Source organism: Pecten maximus, chromosome 18 (assembly GCF_902652985.1).
Source record: "Pecten maximus chromosome 18, xPecMax1.1, whole genome shotgun sequence".
Lineage (NCBI taxonomy): Eukaryota > Metazoa > Mollusca > Bivalvia > Pectinida > Pectinidae > Pecten > Pecten maximus.
In genome coordinates, this window is record NC_047032.1 from 16,681,687 (window position 1) to 16,701,581 (window position 19,895).

Consider the following 19,895-nt stretch of genomic DNA (forward strand, 5'->3'; position numbering starts at 1 on the left):
TAAACTTTAACAATTTAACACTCGGGCATCACTTCCAATCCAATATGGCAGCGCCCATGAACATTTTTTCTGGAGATGAAAGACCCATTTCAAACAGTGTTCAAAGGCAAAACAGCAATCTAAGATAAAATTTGAAGCGGTATGTCATTTAAAATGGACGAGAGGCACCGAATTAAATTATTCGTTTGCAATGACAACGTACTAGTATGGAACGCAGAAGGTAAACATTTGGCTCTCAATCACAGGGGCATGTCTAGTTTTATATTAAAAAAATAGTCAGAAATACCTATATATATTGTCAATATAATATTGACAATATATATAGGTAATTTTGACTATTTTATATAGGTATTTCTGACTATTTTTTAATCTAAAACTAGACATGCCCCTGTATCTCAATCGACTCAAATTAACTGAAGAGCAATTATTTGTTTTTGTTTTTGTCAGCTTGTAGCCCGAGTTTCCTCTGGCCCTGACACCATGGCTGGTGTTGTACTGCACTCTGGTCCTACACTAGACGTGGTGTCAGGACCATAGGAAACTCGGGCTTGTCAGCATGTAGGTATAAACTTTCCTACAACGTCGCCTAATGAAGTTGTATCGCCTAGCTAGCACTAGCAGCTCCGGTTTGTGGAAAGCATGCACATGCAATCATTTTGCACAGTTTTCCAGTAGTGGTGTTTAGCACCGATATTTACTTAGTAATAAAATACATCTATATAGAATGTTAAGGTATATGATATAGCAATTAGGATTTTTTTGTCTTCAATTTTATGGTTACAAATGCCTGTTGTTTTAGCTTGTAAGAATGGTCCTTTGCCATTTCATCACACGTAAATATGCCCTTTGTGTATGCTCATAATAATTAAAAGAAAATTGTTGATAAAATGTTCTTTCACAGGCAATCATATTTAAGTTTATATATGTGTTACGTGTATATGTATTTGTGCATAATATATCGTCACTTTCCATGCTTACTGGGTAAATTCCTAGGTCTGCTAGCAATGTTTGAAAACAGTGGATTTCAAATATTTCACTGTTTTAACATACTTTCACAGACATAACATCTTAACACAACTTCCAAATCGTTCTTTTAGTCCTTTGTAGCTGCTCACTTTTGTATTCTGTACTTGAACCAACACCAGACTATCAATAGGCCAGCGAGACAGTCCTGGCAGCTAAACCATATACATATCTAGTGTAGGACTTGGAATAAGTCCTCAATAATGGACTCATAAATAAGATAAATTGAAGAAAAATTCTGTCATGGACAAAAATGCATCCAATTAAATTGGTCAAAATATCAAACTAACACTAACTTTGATTGTAAATAGCTGGGCATACAGTCCTATACTCATATAGAATGCATACACTACTCCCCCATGATGGACCATCTGTCAGAAATTGAACGTTCCTCATCCAGAGCTATATTATCTCGGCTAGAGAAAAAAATTATTGCCAATTTTTCAAAAATGTGAAAATGTTAATCTACAGCTTACTTTTTGTTTTTAAATATTTGGGATAAAGAACTTAACAGTTTGGGTCATTCTTATTAGGATAAAAGGGAACCACTACAGCTATATGATAATTCACCAATTACATGTATATCTTTAATGCTTTTCAGATGCATCCTATTTGAGGGATGAAATGAGAATTGTTGGGAACCGGATTGGATGTTTGCCAAGATATCCGAGACAGAATAACTTTTTAGGGTTACCACTGTATTTGATGCCAGAAGAAGTTTCCTTACTTTTAAACAAAGGTAAATAACCATCAGATTATAAACAAGGATTCCAAAAAATCTGGATATGATGTTATTGGTTAATTCCCCTAAAACAATTGACCATGAAACAACTGCTTTTGAAATTGACATTATATACTTATGACGTCCTTGACCTCTAGCCATTTTGTACTAGCTACTCTAAGTAATGTCCCTTGATCTTGGCCTTGCTTACAGATTGGTATTTTTAACCTTGACAAAGCTGACTTGGTTATTTTAGTGCTGACCAGACATTGCTATCATTACCTTGGTGTTGTGTGGTGGGATGGTATCCTTGATCATGACCTTGACTTTAATGTTTCATGGTGGAGTGATATTCTTTACAATGGCCTTGAACTTGGAGATGTGTGTCGAGAAGGTGATATGCTTGACCATGACTTTGACATTGGTGTTTCTTGCTGGGCTGATATCCTTGACAACAATATTGACTTTGTTGTTTCATATTGGAGTGATATTCCTTACCATGACCTTGACCTTGGTGTTGGTATTGCACTTATATCATTGCATGATTATGACCTTGACTTTAATGTTTCATGTTGAGTGATACTATTAATCATGACCTTGACATTGTTGTTGTGTTGGGCTGATATCCCTAACTGTGACCTTGGGGTTATGTTTCCATGGCTGATATACTTGACCATGACTTTAACATTGGTGTTTCTTGTTCGGCTAATATTCTTGACAACAACATTGACCTTTGAATTTCATGTTTGAGTGATATTCTTTACCATGACCTTGACCTTGTTGCTGTATTGGGCTGATATCATTGACCATGACATTGACCTTGCTATTGTGTACTGATCTGATATCCTAACATTTGTCACAGGTGTTGCAGTACTGGTAAAGGGAGACAATCCTCTGGAATCTCCAACACAGCAACAAATGGAGGAATATCAGCAACTATGTGACAATAACTTTAAGGATCAGGTAAAATAAATCTTCAGAATTACCACCCCTTGTTGATGTAATCTATTACAAAGGTGATTCAGAAGTACCTCCCCTTGTTGGTGTTATCTATTACAAGGGTGATTCAGAATTACCTCCCCTTGTTGGTGTTATCTATTACAAGGGTGATTCAGAATTACCTCCCCATGTTGGTGTTATCTATTACAAGGGTGATTCAGAATTACCTTCCCTTGTTTCTGTTTTCTTTAATATGAGGAGGCTTCAGAATTTCATCCTTTTAATTAATTGTTCTTAAATATCAAAGTTATATTTTAAGAGAAATCTGAAATACTCGTATCTTGAATGAATGATTCTGTTGATATAGTTCGCTCACTTGCCAGTTCATTGTTTGTCCAACAGGGACTTAGTTCTAATTCCCAACTCTGGTCTGCTGGTTATATATTCCATTATACTTCTTCTTTTTCCAATAATCAAAAAGCCCAGATTCATTGTTTTTTTGGGGGGTAGTTGCCTGCAGAAATTAAGGGTTGCCAACTTTGTTCAAAAGATAGATTTGTATATATATATCATTTCACAGTCACAGTGATAAAATACACTAAAATCTTAAATCATTTCATCAGGAATGAATTTTTCTAATCACCTTTTGTCCGTCATTGTCCATTCAGAAAGAATTTACATTTTCGACTTCCTGTACAATTACCAAAATGCCTAGAGACCTGATATTGGGCATATATCATGCTGGGATGAAGGGTTATTAAGATTGTTCAAATGAGTGACCTTCACCTTCTTTCAAGGTCACAGGGGTCAAATCTGCTAAAAAATATTTAAACATCTTCTTCTTAATAACCAAGAGGCCCAGAGACCTGATATTAGGTCTAGCATTCTTGGATGAAGGGCTATCAAGATTGTTCAAATTAATGACCTTGACCTTCATTCAAGGTCATATGGGTCAAATATGCTGAAATCTTTAAACAACTTCTTCTCATTAACCAAGAGGCCTAGAGATCTGATATTAGGCCTATAGCATGCTGGGGTGAAGGGCTGTAACGAATGTTTAAATGAGTGACCTTCACCTTCTTTCAAGGTCACAGGGGTCAAATATGCTAAAATATTTAAACAACTTCTTCTTAATAACCAAGAGGCCCAGAGACCTGACATTGGGTCTAGCATTCTTGGATGAAGGGTTATTAAGATTGTTCAAATGAGTGACCACCACCTTCTTTCAAGGTCACAGGGGTCAAATATGCTAAAATATTAAACAACTTCTTCTCATTAACCAAGAGGCCTAGAGATCTGATATTAGGCCTATAGCATGCTGGGGTGAAGGGCTGTAACGATTGTTCAGATGAATGAGCTTGACTTTGACCTTCATTCACGACCACCAGTCTTAAATATGCTAAAATCTTTCAAATGTCTTCTGGAGAACCAACATACATAGAAACAATATATTTTGCCTGTAGCATGCTGGAGTGAACACATTGACCTCATATTCATGGTCACAGGAATCAAACCTACCAAAATATATCAAAATTCAGGTGACGTTAAGGCCCATGGGCCTCTTGTAATTTTGTAGCAGTCTTTCTTTATAAGATACAGAATAAGTGGTAAAACCATACGGCTTTCTTGTTACTGAAATTGATGCAATAGACATGAGTGGGCTTATTACTCAGGCATGGGTATACTTCTTTATCAATGAAATACTACAGTTACCTCATAATTTTACTTCAAACACAGACTGACCAGTTAGGCAATGGTTCCTTGTCGTTGACATAAAATGGTTTAAGTGAGTTATGTCTTAAATGACTTGAGTTGTTGATGGATTGCCAAACAGTGTAGTTTTAGTGAAATGAATTTTGAATTGAACGGAGTAGAATCTCTTCTTTGTTTCTGAGTTATTGTCCCATGAACAGCAAGGGTAATTTTTGAGGTAGATTATCAGTGTAGTAGCTGGTGGCTACCTCACTAAATAAAATGGCATCCAGAGACACAGGGGCTTCACATGTTCCGAAGACACAGTATTTACAATAATAAGTGTTTTAGGGTAATGGATCATAGGATTAAATTTTCATTCTAGGTCAAAGGAACATGTCAAACCCATGCGTCCGAGAAATAGGGTAAGATGTCTTGACCAAGGACACAACCACAACAGATCAGGTTCTTTAGAAACACGACCTCAGGCTGTGATACACAACTTTTGATTATCACATTATTTATAGTGTTAGATGATGTACCATCTGAACTATTGCAGTCGTTGTGGTTGTAAATCTTTTTATATGTGTGTGGATCTAGTTTAATTTAATTGCAGAGTAAGACTAAAGCACAAATATGTACATATTTATTTTCCTGTATAGGTAGAACTTTTTCGAGATGATAGAAGAAATGAGATCAGACAAAACCTTCCAAAAATCATTGAAGGAAAGAAAGAAAAAAGAAGGAAGGAAATAGAAGAACGGAAGAAAGCAGGAGAAGATGTTGATGAGGCAGAACTGGAAAAAGAAATAATTGTTGATGTTGACAGCATCCCGATACCAACCCTTCCACGTAGCCAAGCTTTGGTACAATTATTCACAGGTGAGATGAACAAAAAACATCAAATGATTTTTACACCCGCTCTCATTGATGCTATCTTCCTTTCTCAGGAAGCTGAGAAACGGGCTGATATGTGGTGTCATATCTGTGTCCTTATTGCACTGGATTGCATGTGACTTGCCTCCTGTGTGTTGTTCAGTGAGGAAGGCACTAACTTCTACAAGGAGACCCTGTCTCAATATGACCCTGACTGTTCACAGGGTGATAAACCCAGCAAACAAACATACACCCAATCATATTCTGATGGGCATCAGTCAAGCTAAAGGGTCAAGGGCCTTGTCTGACCAGTTCCATATTGACAACTAGAGATCTCTGAAGTAATCGACAGATTTGGTTCATAAGCATAGTACATTGTATATATATATATATATATATAGTTGTACTTTTTGTTTGTTTGTTTTTGTTGAACGTCCTATTAACAGCCAGGGTCATTTAAGGACGTGCCAGGTTTTGGAGGTGGAAGAAAGCCAGAGTACCCGGAGAAAAACCACCGGCCTACAGTCAGTACCTGGCAACTGCCCCACGTAGGTTTCGAATTCGCAACCCAGTGGTGGAGGGCTAGTGATAAAGTGTCGTGACACCTTAACTACTTGGCCACCGCGGCCCCTTGTAGTTGTACACCTGACTAGATCCTGCTTTGAAAATTTATGTGAGGATTGGGCCATCCATGTGGTACAGACATTTTATAGTATCCTAAATAATGATTATAACCTTACTTTCTGCAGTCATATTCTTATACCTTAGGAGCATTTTGAAGTACATTGTGAGTGCCCGGTGTGTTTTGTGTCGGGGAGGGCATGAACTTTTGAGGTCAGAGGAATGCTTGATTTCTGTTCTTTGACCACCAAAGTTCAAAGCATATTCTTGACATTTATTTTATTGCATAACAATATGTAAGGGATTTATCGAGGTTACAAATTTAAGATAGCATTTCAAATCTTATACCATATTTCCCTAAAGAATCACCTTGGAAAGTTGAGGACTCTGTCGGCACCATTGCAACCTGGAATTTCCCGTCAACAGTAATGGAAAAGACACGCTGCCATGTTTTCCAGGACTTATGGGAGAAAGGTTATTTTCTGACATCAGGTGCCAAGTTTGGAGGAGATTTCTTGGTCTATCCAGGTAAACCTGTTATATCTGAAGTTATGGTTTTTAGAATTAATTGAATTTGTCCTGTGAAAATTCAGATTTGTTTATAGTCACAAAAATTGATAAAGAATTGACTTGCCTCATTATCTCACTGTCCAGTGGAGCTATCACTATGCTGATGGTGGTGTTGGTGTCGGCATAGTCACTAGATAGCTAGGTTAAAGTTTTTATAAAACAGTGTTTTGTCAATACTATTGATACTACATTTGCAGACCTGCTGACCTTTGACCTACTTTTGAAAAAATTAACCTTGACCATATAGTAATATGTTAACCATATAAAATTGGGCATTCATATTTGACATGTGTGTTCCTTGTGACAAGACCTTTCCATTGGTACTACATTTGCAGACCTGTTGACTTTGACTGATATTTAACTTACTTTTTAAAAGCTGATTCAGAATTTCAACCCACTCAATGAACTACATTGTCTTCTGACAACTTGTTTTGATGGTTTTGATAAAGTACCTTAATTGTGTTTCTTGTAAACACATACCAGCTCCCACTAAATATAGAAACAGTAACCTTGTTCCAAAATTCCTGAAACTCAAGTTGGGTCTATATCCACTCGTTCTGAAGTTAATTACAAACTTTCACCAACATACTTTAGACATTGCCGAGAAAAGTGCGGTGAACCGAGTGGATGAACTGACAAATGGACAGGAAGAAAACCTATAGGGACCCTATAGCCATCACCCCCGGTTTCACCAGTAGGGAACTAAAAACAGTGACAATGACAATGGTACACAAGGCTGAATAAAGGTCATTACATGCCGAAAAAATTCAATACACAATATTGTATACCCTGGTGTATATATCATCTGTATTCAATCTTTTCTTTTTTCAGGAGACCCTGGTAAATTCCACTCCCATTATGTCGCCATATGTTTGGAACATCAGAAATCTTTGACCCCTCTTGACCTTGTTGCCATGGGGAGACTGGGGTCAAATGTCAAGAAGACAGTAGTGCTATGTTCATTGGACCAGGAGGCTTGTATACAGTACACCTCTCTACAGTGGACAGGGATTACCTGACCTTTAAAGGTTAATTATATGCATATATAAAAGGTTTACCATATTTTAGCCCACCATCTGATGATGGTGGGCTATTCAAATCGCCGTGTCCGTGGTCTGTCATCCGTCCCTCCCTTAACAATTCTTGATCGCTATTTCTCAGAAAGTGCTGAAGGAATCTTTCTCAAATTTAATATGTAGACTCCTCTTGGTCCCTAGTTAAGCATATTGCATTTTGGGACCAATCAGAAAACAACATGGATGATAGGCAGCCATCTTGGATTTTGACAATTGAAGTTTGTTATCACTATTCCTCAGAAAGTACTGAAGGGATCTTTCTCAAATTTCATATGAAGGTTCCCCTTGGTGCTTAGTTATGCGTATTGCATTGTTGGACTAATCAGAAAACAACATGGCAGATAGGCAGCCATCTTGAATTTTTTTACTATTGAAGTTTGTTATCGCTATTTCTCAGAAAGTACTGAAGGGATCTTTCTCAAATTTAATACAGTAGGTTCCTCTTGGTCCCTAGTTATGCATATTGCATTTTGGGACCACTCTGAAAACAATGTGGCCGATAGACAGCCATCTTTAATTTTGACAATTGAAGTTTGTTATCGCTATATTTTCACAGAAGGTACTGAAGGGATCTTTCTCAATTTCATATGCAGGTTCCCCTTTGATCCTCGTATTGCATTTGGGGACCAATCTGAAAACATGGCCGAGAGTCAGCCATTATCACTATTTCTCAAATTTCATATATAGGTTCCCCTTGTTTGAAAAGTACTTGAGGAATATTTCTCAATTTACTCAGATTAGTAAGAGGAAGGGAAAAATAGAGAGAAGATCTGTCTGACATGGAACCTATAAAGACCATTCAGTGGTAGGCGCCAAGATTCTTCTGGGATCTCTTGTTGAAATTGTTGACAATAACAGTGAAATCTGCTTAATATCACACCCTATTTGTTAGATGAAAACATGGTACCTGTATTAGGAAGAATGTGATATTAACTGATGTCTTTCAAAAAGGTTGAGTTATTGAAAGGTTTTGTGTTTGACAGATCAAAATGGATGTGTACATTACTTTTAAGTAGAAATGAAGGTCCAAACTGTGTCCATTACAAATTTTTGAAAGACCAAGTTGTCACTACAAAAATAGGAGATAAAAATTATATTTATCCTGAACCATCATTTAAGTTCATCAATGTACATAATGATAAAAATTATATTTATCCTGAACCAAAATGTTGATTTTAACTTTAATCTTGGATTGTTTAAAGAATAATCAGATGTTTCTTGTCTTGTGGAAAACCTCATTAAATAACCAGATACTATGTATTTCTTTATAAACACGATGCATAGATGCCGCAGTGGTTCGGTCTTGTCATTACATTAAAATCACCTGAAAAATATTGTTTGATTCTGTATTCCAGATTGACATGCAACAAAAACTTTTAAAGCGCTTTTGGACGATACTGTTTTTAATCTCTAATGAGCCCCCTCACGGAGTGTAACAGTTTGGTACTGTATTTTACCTCAAATAAGCCCTCTTCACTAGTGTAAAAGATAAGTACCGTATCTATCCTCAAATAAGCCCTCTCCCCTAGGCCTAGTGTTAATAAATTATGTTTAGCATGAAAATTTGGGGAGAGATTATTTGTAAATTACTTTCAGCTTTCTATTTTTTTAATGGATGATCCTGCAAGTTAGGGGGCTTTTTTTGTTGGTGGGGTCTTGTTTGCCGATAAATATGTTATTTCTATCTGCAGTATTATCGAAACAAATGCTATGAATTACCGCAATCTAATTAAAATTAGACTTGTTATTTCCATTCCTCTACGATACACTGCAATACAAGCTTTGTGTAAGATTCATTGTTATTGGTTGAATGATGACGTCATTGATTAGTTTTCATTGGCTTATATTTGAAGCTCAAAGGTCATGCTGAGATGACCTCCTTCGGGGAGTCGTTAGATCTTGTATTGCAGTGTATCGTAGAGTATCGTAGAGGAATGGAAATAACTAGTCTAATTTTAATTAGATTGTGAATTACCGTATCTTTACTTTGACTCATTCAAATTTTAGTGTTTTATGAAAGCCTTAACCAGCTTGCAGATAAATATAAAGATGATTAATGTAACAAGGATACAAAGAAAACAGAAAAGGAAGTTTGAGAAAGTTCTGTTTCGTCAGGTAAATTTTAGGTCAAGTCCTCAGGAGGAATGAGAATCACACCTTCTGATATTTAGATTAAATTAAAAACAAATAAAAACTTTTTAAAAATAAATAAAAATTCTTTATTTTCCATAATTCATGTAAAAAATTAACATGAAGCATATTATATAAAAATAATGAGCATTGAACTAGTTCATTCATGCTGAACACATTCTGGTACATTGACATGATATGTCTCAAAAGTTTGGCAAGAGGGATAAACTTATTTACATTTTTACAAATCTGAATATTTTAAAATTGACCTTAACATCTATTCAACCTCACTCCATACAAACTTTGCATGATTACATCAGTCACCACAATCTCTCTCCATACAGTTTTCATTCATTATCATACAAATTGCAATAATTAGCCATTTAACTCCTGTACACTACTATACATCAACTAACTTATGATTCTTCCTGACTGTCTATAATTAAATCAACAAACGATACACAGATTTTCAGTCTAGATTCCCATATGAGTGGTGAGAATCAAATAAAAATTCATGATCGGTTGTTATAAAAAAAAAAAAATTGATGGCGATTACGAACAGGAAAGGAAATATCTGCAGAAAAAAATCTCCAAAATGGAGCAAAATGTTAAGGCTAATTCGGAATGTTTCATGGATAAAGCCATATTTTAAATTGTTATTATTATGCATTTTAGATGTATAAAATTTACCAGTGATTTTGTTCATTTATTATTTTCGAAGTCTGCTGTCTTAACAATCTAAACCCTGAAACCTTCCATGTTGTTATTTTAGCTTATAGTTGATTAATCGCAACACCAGTCACTAACATTTTATTTTTTAATTCATGATTCATCATGTAGACATGAATTCAAACTATACAAACAACAAATGAATTTCTTCTCTTTCTATAATTACAGTAATAATAATATGCAATATTTTTTTTCGACAGAATAATTATATATATATTATGGCACAAAACAGTGTCATTTAAAAAAAAATTTGTGAAATTAAAATATTATTTGTCATACAGATTTGCTAAAATTAAATAAGAAAAATATATAGTGCTAATTGAAATGGTGTAGGTATGCAGCATGTATTTTATTTGAAAATAAGAATAAGTTATTCTGACAATCCAAGGCTTATGGAATACAGATATCTCTATATAATTTGATCTTGCTTGAAAATTTCTATTTTAATGTCATTACATAAAAGTAAAATAAAACAAAATTTTGATTGGGAAATTATGACAAAGCTGTATATTGAAAAAGTTCACCCTAAATTAAGGGCTATTCCAAAATTATCAGTGTGGGAGGGATGGGATAGGTGGTGGGGTTTCCCACTCCTCCTACACAGATGATTTTGGAACAGCCCTAAACCTTTTTTCAATATTCATAATTTTTGAATGATGTATAAGCATTCCAGAATTTTTCATGATATTTCTGGTTTTTAATTTCATGCAAAAAATGAAATAAAAAATCATAAGTGAAACTTACTTTGTATTTGTTTTAAAATAAAATATGTTAAAATAAATTCAATATATAGACCTCTTAAAAAAGAGAGAATAGCCATTGAGCAAGTAAAAATGCTCCTTCACTGTACATACAAAATTCAATCATTTTGATACTTATATCAACAATCTCTTAAAAACTGTTACTGCACAGTCGGGTGACGATATGTCACTGATACAGCCAATCACATTGCCCGAGACTTGTGTGATGGTGACACAGATAGAGCCAATCATATTGCCTGTTACTGTTCTGTATGTGATGATGTCACTGATACAGCCAATCACACTGCCCGAGACTTGTGTGATGGTGACACAGATAGAGCCAATCTTATTGCCTGTTACTGTTCTGTATGTGATGATGTCACTGATACAGCCAATCACACTGCCCGAGACTTGTGTGACGGTGACACAGATAGAGCCAATCATATTGCCTGTTACTGTTCTGTATGTGATGATGTCACTGATACAGCCAATCACACTGCCCTAAACTTGTGTGACGGTGACACAGATAGAGCCAATCATATTGCCTGTTACTGTGGTGTTACTGGTGTATGTGATGATGTCACTGGAAGAGGCAATCAAATGACATATTACAGTTGGTTTGTTAATGATGTCACAGATACAGCCAATCAAATGACCTGTTACAGTTGGTTGATTAATGATGTCACAGATACAGCCAATCACATTGCCTGTAACTGTTGGATGATGATGTAAAGATTCAGTTGAACATGTTGCTATGCTGACTGCCCAGTTAGCAATTGCACGACACATGCAAATGAAGATGTCCATATCCTTGTGGCTGCACCATATTTGCCATTTTCTTGTTGCTTCTTCCGGCTAGCACCTTTTGAACTTCCTTCATGAGAATTCAGAGGTTTATATGACCTTCCATTCTCATCATTTAGTTTGACTTGCAGAGCAAGTTTAACTAATGCTATAAGCGCCTCAAGTTCTTTTTACTTTTTCGACTGCCGATGGAAGTCTTTGGTCTTTTGGCAGATGTTGGAACACAGGCCTGCTCAAAGTGAAAATTGTTCAGGCACTTGACACAAAAGTCGAACCCACAATCGGTCTGGACACACATGCCTCGTTCCTGGACCTCCAGTACTTTTGATGGACCCTGACACTTCGGGACATCTTCGGAGACTCTCGTAGTTTTTGAGAGTGGATGCAACCTGTGATAAAGGTGATAGTTGTAGATTCACAAACAGTGGTAAATCACATAGTTCTTACTTTACTTGGTAGCGGTAAACTTGCCAGTAACGAGACCTAAATAATTGATAAACTTGTTTCCAATATCATGCTAGAAAAAATATGTTAGGTAGATGGGAAATCTTTTTATTTTCTTAATTTTCTAGATATTTTTTAAATATGGCCAATACACAAGGAATGATGGCTTTAACTGTACATCCTTCCTTGAAAATGATTGAAAAAACTTTCAGGGTACAAAAATATATAGGGTGGGCAGGGTGAGTAGAAATACAGGTATTTTCTAGGTCTGCTGTAAAATCCCTTTATGTGATGTAATGGTAACTCAAATTATTATTACAATTCAAATGTGTGGTGATTTATTCATTTAATGACTAATTCTAATGAACATACCAGGCAGAGATCAACTACTTATTAAAGGCCATCGGAAATTATTTTTGCATATTTTTTTAAATATTCATATGATGCCTAGAACTATACCTATTAATGGCAATACTTCTAGTAGTCCTGAAATTATGTTTCTGGTTATACAGAGCAACCCGCTTATTTGCATAGCCCTTTTTCCATGACAAAATATGCAAATAACCGGAGTATTCGTATAGGCGGAGTTGGGTTTTGGCCCCTCTTATACACTATGTAGATAGTCAGGTAGGTACTCAAAATGGGCGCTAGGCCTATATGATTGTTTACGTTATTTGCATTAAAAATATAATAAAAAACATTATTTAAAATATAAGAGTAAATACGAAATAAATGGGTTGTTATTCTTTGTAAATGTACAAATATTTGCATATACTTCATCGTTTTCTACTTGTCACTCCCGAGTCTGTGGGTCCGATATCGGTCACACACGCGTGGGTTGGCACTACGATGTACAATGTGATCGTTTCAATTAACATTCATTATCGTCTCAAATGCGTTTTGTTCCTGCTATGAGTATATTAGTTGTTTGATCATAGATGATGAACTGCTTAAGCAATAGACTGTCTTAAATGACCGTGAGATGTGTATTGTCGTTAGGGTTTGTTTTGGAAAATGGCGCACACACACAAAGAGTTGTCGTTCATTACACATATGCCCCCACAATGCAACGCGCCTAGTAAACAATCATGGCGATCGCAACCTGCCTCAGTAAGTGTTCAAGTGCACAGAACACAGGTTTGGATCGATGCTATAATAAATAAACAAATCTCATCAAAAGATGAGGCATATAAATATTTTATTCAGTAATTCTTCTTCACAATGCTACTGATATGGTCTGGATAATAACTAAATGTCGATATCGATGCATCGAACATAACCTGTTTTGACGAAGAGGGAACCAATGATTAGATAACGTTGTACATCGTGTCGAATCAATGTGTAAGCTAAAAAACTTTTCTTAAAACTTTTCTTACGGGAAAATCACAAAAATACCCTGAAATCAATTAAAAATTTTCGATTTTTTGGAATTTTTATATGCATATAAGCGGGAGTCGGTGTTTTAGTCGATGCAAATACACGGGATTAAAATACAAAGACAAAGAAGAAAAAAATCGGGACCTGAGAATTTTATGCAAATAAGCGGGATATTCAAATAACCGATATGCAAATAAGTGGGCTCCTCTGTATTTCAATATTCTTACCGAGTGGAACAGGTTCTCTGGAACTTGATTGTTGGCTTTTGAAGAAGACACTGTCTGTTGTAACATGCCAAACGTACGCTCTCCTTCTGTTAAGCCTCTTTCTGAACGATGTTCCAGACGTTTTCCTAAATTTTCCTATACATATGAAAATGAAAAAATTTCATTAGTTATAAATTTGTATTTTCATGAAATGCTTTTTTCATTTTAACACAAATAGTATTGTTGATGAACGCTTGCATCCGGATGATGAGAAATTGGGGAAGAATTCTATAAGTTGTGAGTTATTGTGTAGGAATTTCAATTTTTCATGCCTCATTGGTCCAAGCATTTAAAACGAAGTTAAACACCATTAAGTGTCTTCTACTCAAATAGAATGTCTAAGATCTGGTCCCAGCTAGCGATGTTCAAAGGGCGATAAGCTTAATTACTTGATTTCTGAAAAATTTCAATTCCCCTTACTTCAAAAGCTAGGATTGTGTATTCCTGCATTTTGTCACCTTAGTAAGTTAGTTTGACCAGAAACTATTTGTTAGATTTTATTAGATTTAAAAACTTAAACTGTAATTATCTTAATTTCACCTATTGAACAACTTGGCCCTGGTGTTGGAGCCAGAGCAAACTGGTTGTATCGATTAATAATCAAATGCATGTTTTAGGCATAAAACCTCGTGATAAAATTCATTTTGAGGCAGGGTCTCCTTGTAGTAGTTAGTGACTACCTGACTGAACAACATACAAGGGCCTGTTGCATGTCATTTAGAGCAATTTAGGTAAAGCGTCTTGTCCAAGGACACAACCACCACAGCACAGATCAGTCCATTTCTCAGTTATCTGAGAAAACACAAACTGACATGCAGGGATCGACACTAACAGTAGCCCGGCAGCTCTGGGCTGCCTGGAATCTGGTCGGGCTGCTAGAATGTAAAGACTATCAGCCCTGTAGGCTGCCAATATTTTCAGTCAAATGTATAATGTCCAGCTAAAATTTTCTTCATTTACTTCAAAAATTATATTTTCAAAACTTTTTTCTTTAAACCCTTTGGAGTAAAATTTAATATTTTTATACTCAGAATGAACTATAGAATGCAGAAAACTGCATCTAGAATATTTATTTTTTTCCTCAGTGTTGGAGTAAGGGCTGGAGCGACAATGCCCCCAAATCCCCCAAGAGGGGCATCACCTTTGGCAGCCTCATTCCAAAACCTGGCAGCCCGGCGGTCTGTCAAGGTGATTAAGATAGTGTCAACCCATGACATGGGTAGGGAGCATCGATCAACACACCTGGGATCTTCATCTGAGGTTATGGTCTGAGCTATAACCAACTAAACTATCGCAGCCCATTTTTTTAAAAAGAGATTTGCCCTCTTTTAAAAGTATTTATCATTTCTTGTTCTAAAGTTAACTATTATATTTATACAGTGGATACAATTACTATAAGCCGACCATGCTTAAAGCTGCCTTCCTGATAAAGTAAAAAGAAAGCAAATCAGCAGATAATTTGCATTTTGATGTCACAAAGAAAGGCTGCTGGCCATGGCCATCATCAATCATTGTATACAAACTGTGTATACCTTCTCTAGTTTGTTGGAGCAAGCGTTTCGTTGTTGTTGTATGTACTGGACACGACGACCTGTCACCTTTTTGTCCTCGTCACAGATAGACTTCCAGTCCTTGCTTACTTGACAGAAACTAGAAGGTACAATTGTATCTTAGATATAAACATCATTAAATAATTCATTGATTAAAATTTAATCTATATGCACAGGGGTCGACATTAACTTTTTTCTGCACCTGTCTCTTTGGACAAGTAACACTTATATTCACTTGTCCCACTTGAAAATTTTCAATTAAGTTAAATGATGCTTTTCAATGTCTGTGTGTCATGCAGTAAAATGATAACATTGCAATGACAACTATATATAATTACTGATATTTATTGGTGTTTTGTCCAAGTTACATAATTATATATATAATGAAGAAGAAAAAAAATGCTACTGACTGCCAATTTTCGATTTACAGAAACTAAACTAGTCTTATAAGAATAAAAATAAACTGACTAAAACATGAACATAATTGTAGAAATGCAATAGTGCATAAATATCTGAAATACTATATTTGCTAAATCTTGCAATAAAAGCGAGCCTGCATCTGTTGCCACTTTAGTCCTTCAAATACACTTGCAATTTCCTTGTACACTTTATTCATATTCCTTTTTTTTCTCCAATATGCATGTTCAATTCAAAGACACCAATGGGGCTGATTGAATATTTTTGAAAAACACAGAAAGTTTAGTTATCATCTAGATCTGCATTACTGTTCTGAATTAAACTATTTTCGTTATGAACAAGTCACTTCCAATGTACACTATCCATGTTTTCGTTTCTTTTTTATCATCGCGATCGGTATAAGGTGAAGTCTGGTGAATGTTGGTTTCAGAATATAAATAAACAACATGAAGACAATATTGGTTACTTGTCCCGTTGGACAAGTGTTTTGATACTTTCACTTGTCCGACAGCAATTTAGTCTGGTACCGGACAAGCGGACAAGCCTTAATGTCGACCCCTGATGCAAACTTTAGGTATGGCTGATCATGAGTGGCTGATTATAATTATGTTCCATGAAAATGAATAAATGTTATTCAAAGATTACATGAATATCTTCAACTACAATGTAATTATTTGATTTAACACAAGATACATGTAAGCTATATTTTTGGGTTTTGGTACAAAACAGGACCTCAAACTGAAGCTTGGTTTTGAGCAATTTCAAAAGCCAAATAATCATTTCTCCGAAATCTGTCAGAAGGGTCAAATAAAAACATGACAAATTATGATAACCATATGCTTTCAAACTTGAAATTCGCTAAGTGGTTTTAATGAGTCAAAAAAATTAAAATTAAAATCGCATGTGATTATCCGAGAGATCAATTGGATGTTTACTAGTAACTTGAAATTAAAATTCACATTAATTTTTTTTTAATATAATATAAGCCGTCAGGTTTAATATTTGTATACGAACCTGCAAAGGTCTTGTGGATCCAAATAACCAAATATCACAGATAACGCAGAAATATTCCGCATTGACAATTCAAACACAATGTCCACACAAAGAAGTCCCATCTTCCGACCAATCAAACGATCAGGTTCCTTCGGTGAAAATTTTTGTAACACTTCATTGAAGCGGTCTGCAAGACTTGAAGCATTTAGACTGGCGCTTGTAGAGATAAGTTCGCTCTCTTCCGACATATATGTGTTGTTTGTACATTGGCAATCACATGGAACTTTCTGATCACATTCAAAGCTCAGTCGGGAATGTGGAGAGTCTGTCAACAATTTATCTGATTCATGATCATGATAATCACTAACTGGACTTTTCATGAAACTTGTTTTTTTCAAGTCACAAATACTTTCATCTTCAAAACAATCATCAACTTCATCTTCACCCTCATCAAAGTTGAGTCTATATTGCGGTATTGATCTGTAGGACAGATTAAATTTAACTTTGTCTTCGGGAATTTCCCAGTCCCGATCATGTTCGCTATCAAATCGGCTGCTTACTTCAGAAAATGATGGATGGTACTCGACTGTTCTTTCACATGGGACTGGGCTAAGTGGAGTAAATGCTAGCTGACGGCCAGGATGTTGGAAAAACCCAGAAATTGGTGTTTGAAATTCTTGGACAGCAGAATTGTCAATAGTCCCACAACTTGTGATTGAGGTGTACCCACTGTCGTCCACAGGAGACAGGGAAGGATGGTGGCCATAGTTAAGCTTCTGATAGGGTGTACTTGTTACACTCTGAGTACGAAACTTAAGGTCAATTTCAAGGTCATGATTTCTTTTCTCCAAATTTGAAATTGCACAAGACTTATTGGGTATCCGTGGGTAAAATGTATGTACTGGTATTCCAGGCATCTTTCTGAAGAGTAAAAACAAAACAGTTTGATTGAGTGACAAAATTGACAGCATTCATGCTTCTACATCCAAATATCATTCCCATCATATTACTAAGATATTTTCATTTATGTTTCCAGAGCCCCGTTCGATTTGCACTCTTCTAAGAAGAGAAGCCTTCTAGGAAGATCGTATTCCGTTATATGTAAATCGAGTAAACCGGGAGAATAAAACAAAAAATAAGCAAGTTTTTAAGTGTTCTCAAACACGATGACACAAACATGTGCATGTATGTGTTATAAATCCTTCTCTAGTGAAACTCATCACTCGCACACTTAAAACATGGTCGCCGCCATCTTGGAAGATAAATCTTCCAGCTTTGAGACGGAAGAGTAGAAGATCTTCCAGAAGCAGAAGAGCTTCAAATCGAGTGACCGGAAGATATATTCTAGAATGAGAAGAGCTAAAAATCAAACGGGGCTCAGGACTAGTACTGTACTCTACAAAAAGAAAATCCAAGTTCATTGTATACAGAACTTTACAATGTGGCTTTGGAGTTAAAATGCTATCATACTACACAACTTGTTTGTGAATAAATAATTTTATGATTATACATAGCCTACAAATTGTCAGGAATATTTTCTTTCACATCCCCAAAGTACTCGATTATTTCTGGTGTTGGGATACATGGCATGCTGGATTGTATTTTCAATAACTTCACAACGAAACAAGTATTGATTGAGTAGTCAAACAAGTATTTTGAATTGACTTATGAATTTTCATATTTTATGTTGGGCTTCAAAACGAAATCTTACCCTTGTCGAATTGACATTGATCATTATGAGTTGAATATGATCACAATATAAAAATCTTCTATTTCACTTTTCATTTTTACAGGGATGTGCCATTCCAAAAATGAGCCATTATTGTATCGTTTTCATTGTAAGCTTATAATATTGCGATGGCTTCTGTTAATAAGGGTAAATATTGATTTTATTTCATTCATTTTTGTGTCTAGAAACTGGAAATTAAATTTGTAAAATGTCTGTAGAAAAAAGGTAAAATTATTTCTTTATAGTTCGGTACCATTTTTAATCTTAAAAAAAGCACACAATCAAACCCAACTGAAATCCGATCAGATGGATATAAACGAATGTACTTGTGTTAGACTTCAAACTCTTGAATGGTAGGTGAATATAACTTCCGCAGCCATTCCATTATCCAAATTAGATCACACTGATGCAATGTCACGGAAATGTTGAAAACAATACATTTATGCCATTTTATAAGGTAAGTGATGGTTAAGATATTATATATTAAGATCAGTAAGCATGTAATAACATACAAAACTATTAGCATATGCACATTTGTCATCCTTCGATCGCTAGAGAAGCGGCGATCGCATGCGTCCTGTCAGCGGGCGCGATTTTTTTGGAGCCACGTCAAAATATCCCCTCCTGATCTAAAATGAAAATCGCCCAACAGTGACCACTGAAATCACCATTTCAATAGCTATTCACATATTCTTCACTCACCAATTAAGTGTGTTTTGTAATCGTTGGACATTAGTTGATAAGATACATGTTTACCCAAGCGAGCGGGAAGATTATGTAGGACAAGTACATTAAGTAGGCCCACTGAAATGAATGGCTTGAAGAGAAACTTACCTTCAATGAAAAATGATTATTTGAAACAAATATCGGTAATCGTAACACTTCATTGGGGTACATGAACATTAAAATATAGCGACGTGTTGTTGAATCGATCTGATTAGTCTACTCTGTAGAATAATCGTGGTAGCGTCCTCTCGTGTTGTTTTCATAAATTTTTCTGTTCAAATTGGTCGCCAAAACCGTACAACCAATCAAATTCATGTATTGAAGTGACATAAGGTTTCTAGAGTGTTGATATATGAACAGAGATAAAATCAGAGAGACACGAAAACCGTGTTTACATCTCGCGAGAATTCGGATCAAGACTTCCGGCTGTAAACTCACACATGTTGAGAAAAAGAGATTTCTACTGATATTG

General features: G+C 35.6%; 2 protein-coding genes across 3 annotated transcripts; one reads left to right on the forward strand and one right to left on the reverse strand.

Moving 5' to 3' along the window:
• The first annotated feature begins 14 nt into the window (after nucleotides 1-14).
• LOC117317132 (tRNA-splicing endonuclease subunit Sen34-like) lies at nucleotides 15-7,691 on the forward strand. Of its 2 annotated transcripts, none has more exons than XM_033871928.1 (6): nucleotides 15-220; nucleotides 1,625-1,762; nucleotides 2,607-2,707; nucleotides 5,038-5,257; nucleotides 6,236-6,400; nucleotides 7,274-7,691. In XM_033871928.1, the coding sequence occupies exons 1-6, from the start codon at nucleotides 142-144 to the stop codon at nucleotides 7,459-7,461; spliced, it is 891 nt and encodes a 296-aa protein (XP_033727819.1). In that variant the 5' UTR covers nucleotides 15-141; the 3' UTR covers nucleotides 7,462-7,691. The 2 variants fall into 2 exon arrangements, with proteins under 2 accessions (XP_033727819.1, XP_033727820.1); XM_033871929.1 differs by having other exon boundaries at nucleotides 29-139.
• Nucleotides 7,692-9,723: 2,032 nt separating this feature from the next.
• Nucleotides 9,724-19,732, reverse strand: LOC117316174. The gene is made up of 5 exons (XM_033870684.1): nucleotides 19,532-19,732; nucleotides 16,990-17,889; nucleotides 15,541-15,658; nucleotides 13,970-14,104; nucleotides 9,724-12,310 (listed from the first exon to the last, which is right to left on the reverse strand). The coding sequence occupies exons 2-5, from the start codon at nucleotides 17,883-17,885 to the stop codon at nucleotides 12,155-12,157; spliced, it is 1,305 nt and encodes a 434-aa protein (XP_033726575.1). The 5' UTR covers nucleotides 17,886-17,889; nucleotides 19,532-19,732; the 3' UTR covers nucleotides 9,724-12,154.
• Nucleotides 19,733-19,895: the final 163 nt, after the last annotated feature.

Bases quoted from the DNA above. Each gene is read 5' to 3' on its own strand.
- LOC117316174 (XM_033870684.1), bottom strand. From the start codon at position 17,885: ATGCCTGGAATACCAGTACATACATTTTACCCACGGATACCCAATAAG. The intron at 15,659-16,989 runs GTTCGTATACAA...TGTACCTTCTAG, and splicing joins GATCCACAAGACCTTTGCAG to TTTCTGTCAAGTAAGCAAGG. The intron at 14,105-15,540 runs GTATACACAGTT...TCATATGTATAG, and splicing joins GCTCCAACAAACTAGAGAAG to GAAAATTTAGGAAAACGTCT.
- LOC117317132 (XM_033871928.1), top strand. From the start codon at position 142: ATGTCATTTAAAATGGACGAGAGGCACCGAATTAAATTATTCGTTTGC. The intron at 5,258-6,235 runs GTGAGATGAACA...ATTTCCCTAAAG, and splicing joins TTTGGTACAATTATTCACAG to AATCACCTTGGAAAGTTGAG. The intron at 6,401-7,273 runs GTAAACCTGTTA...TTCTTTTTTCAG, and splicing joins AGATTTCTTGGTCTATCCAG to GAGACCCTGGTAAATTCCAC.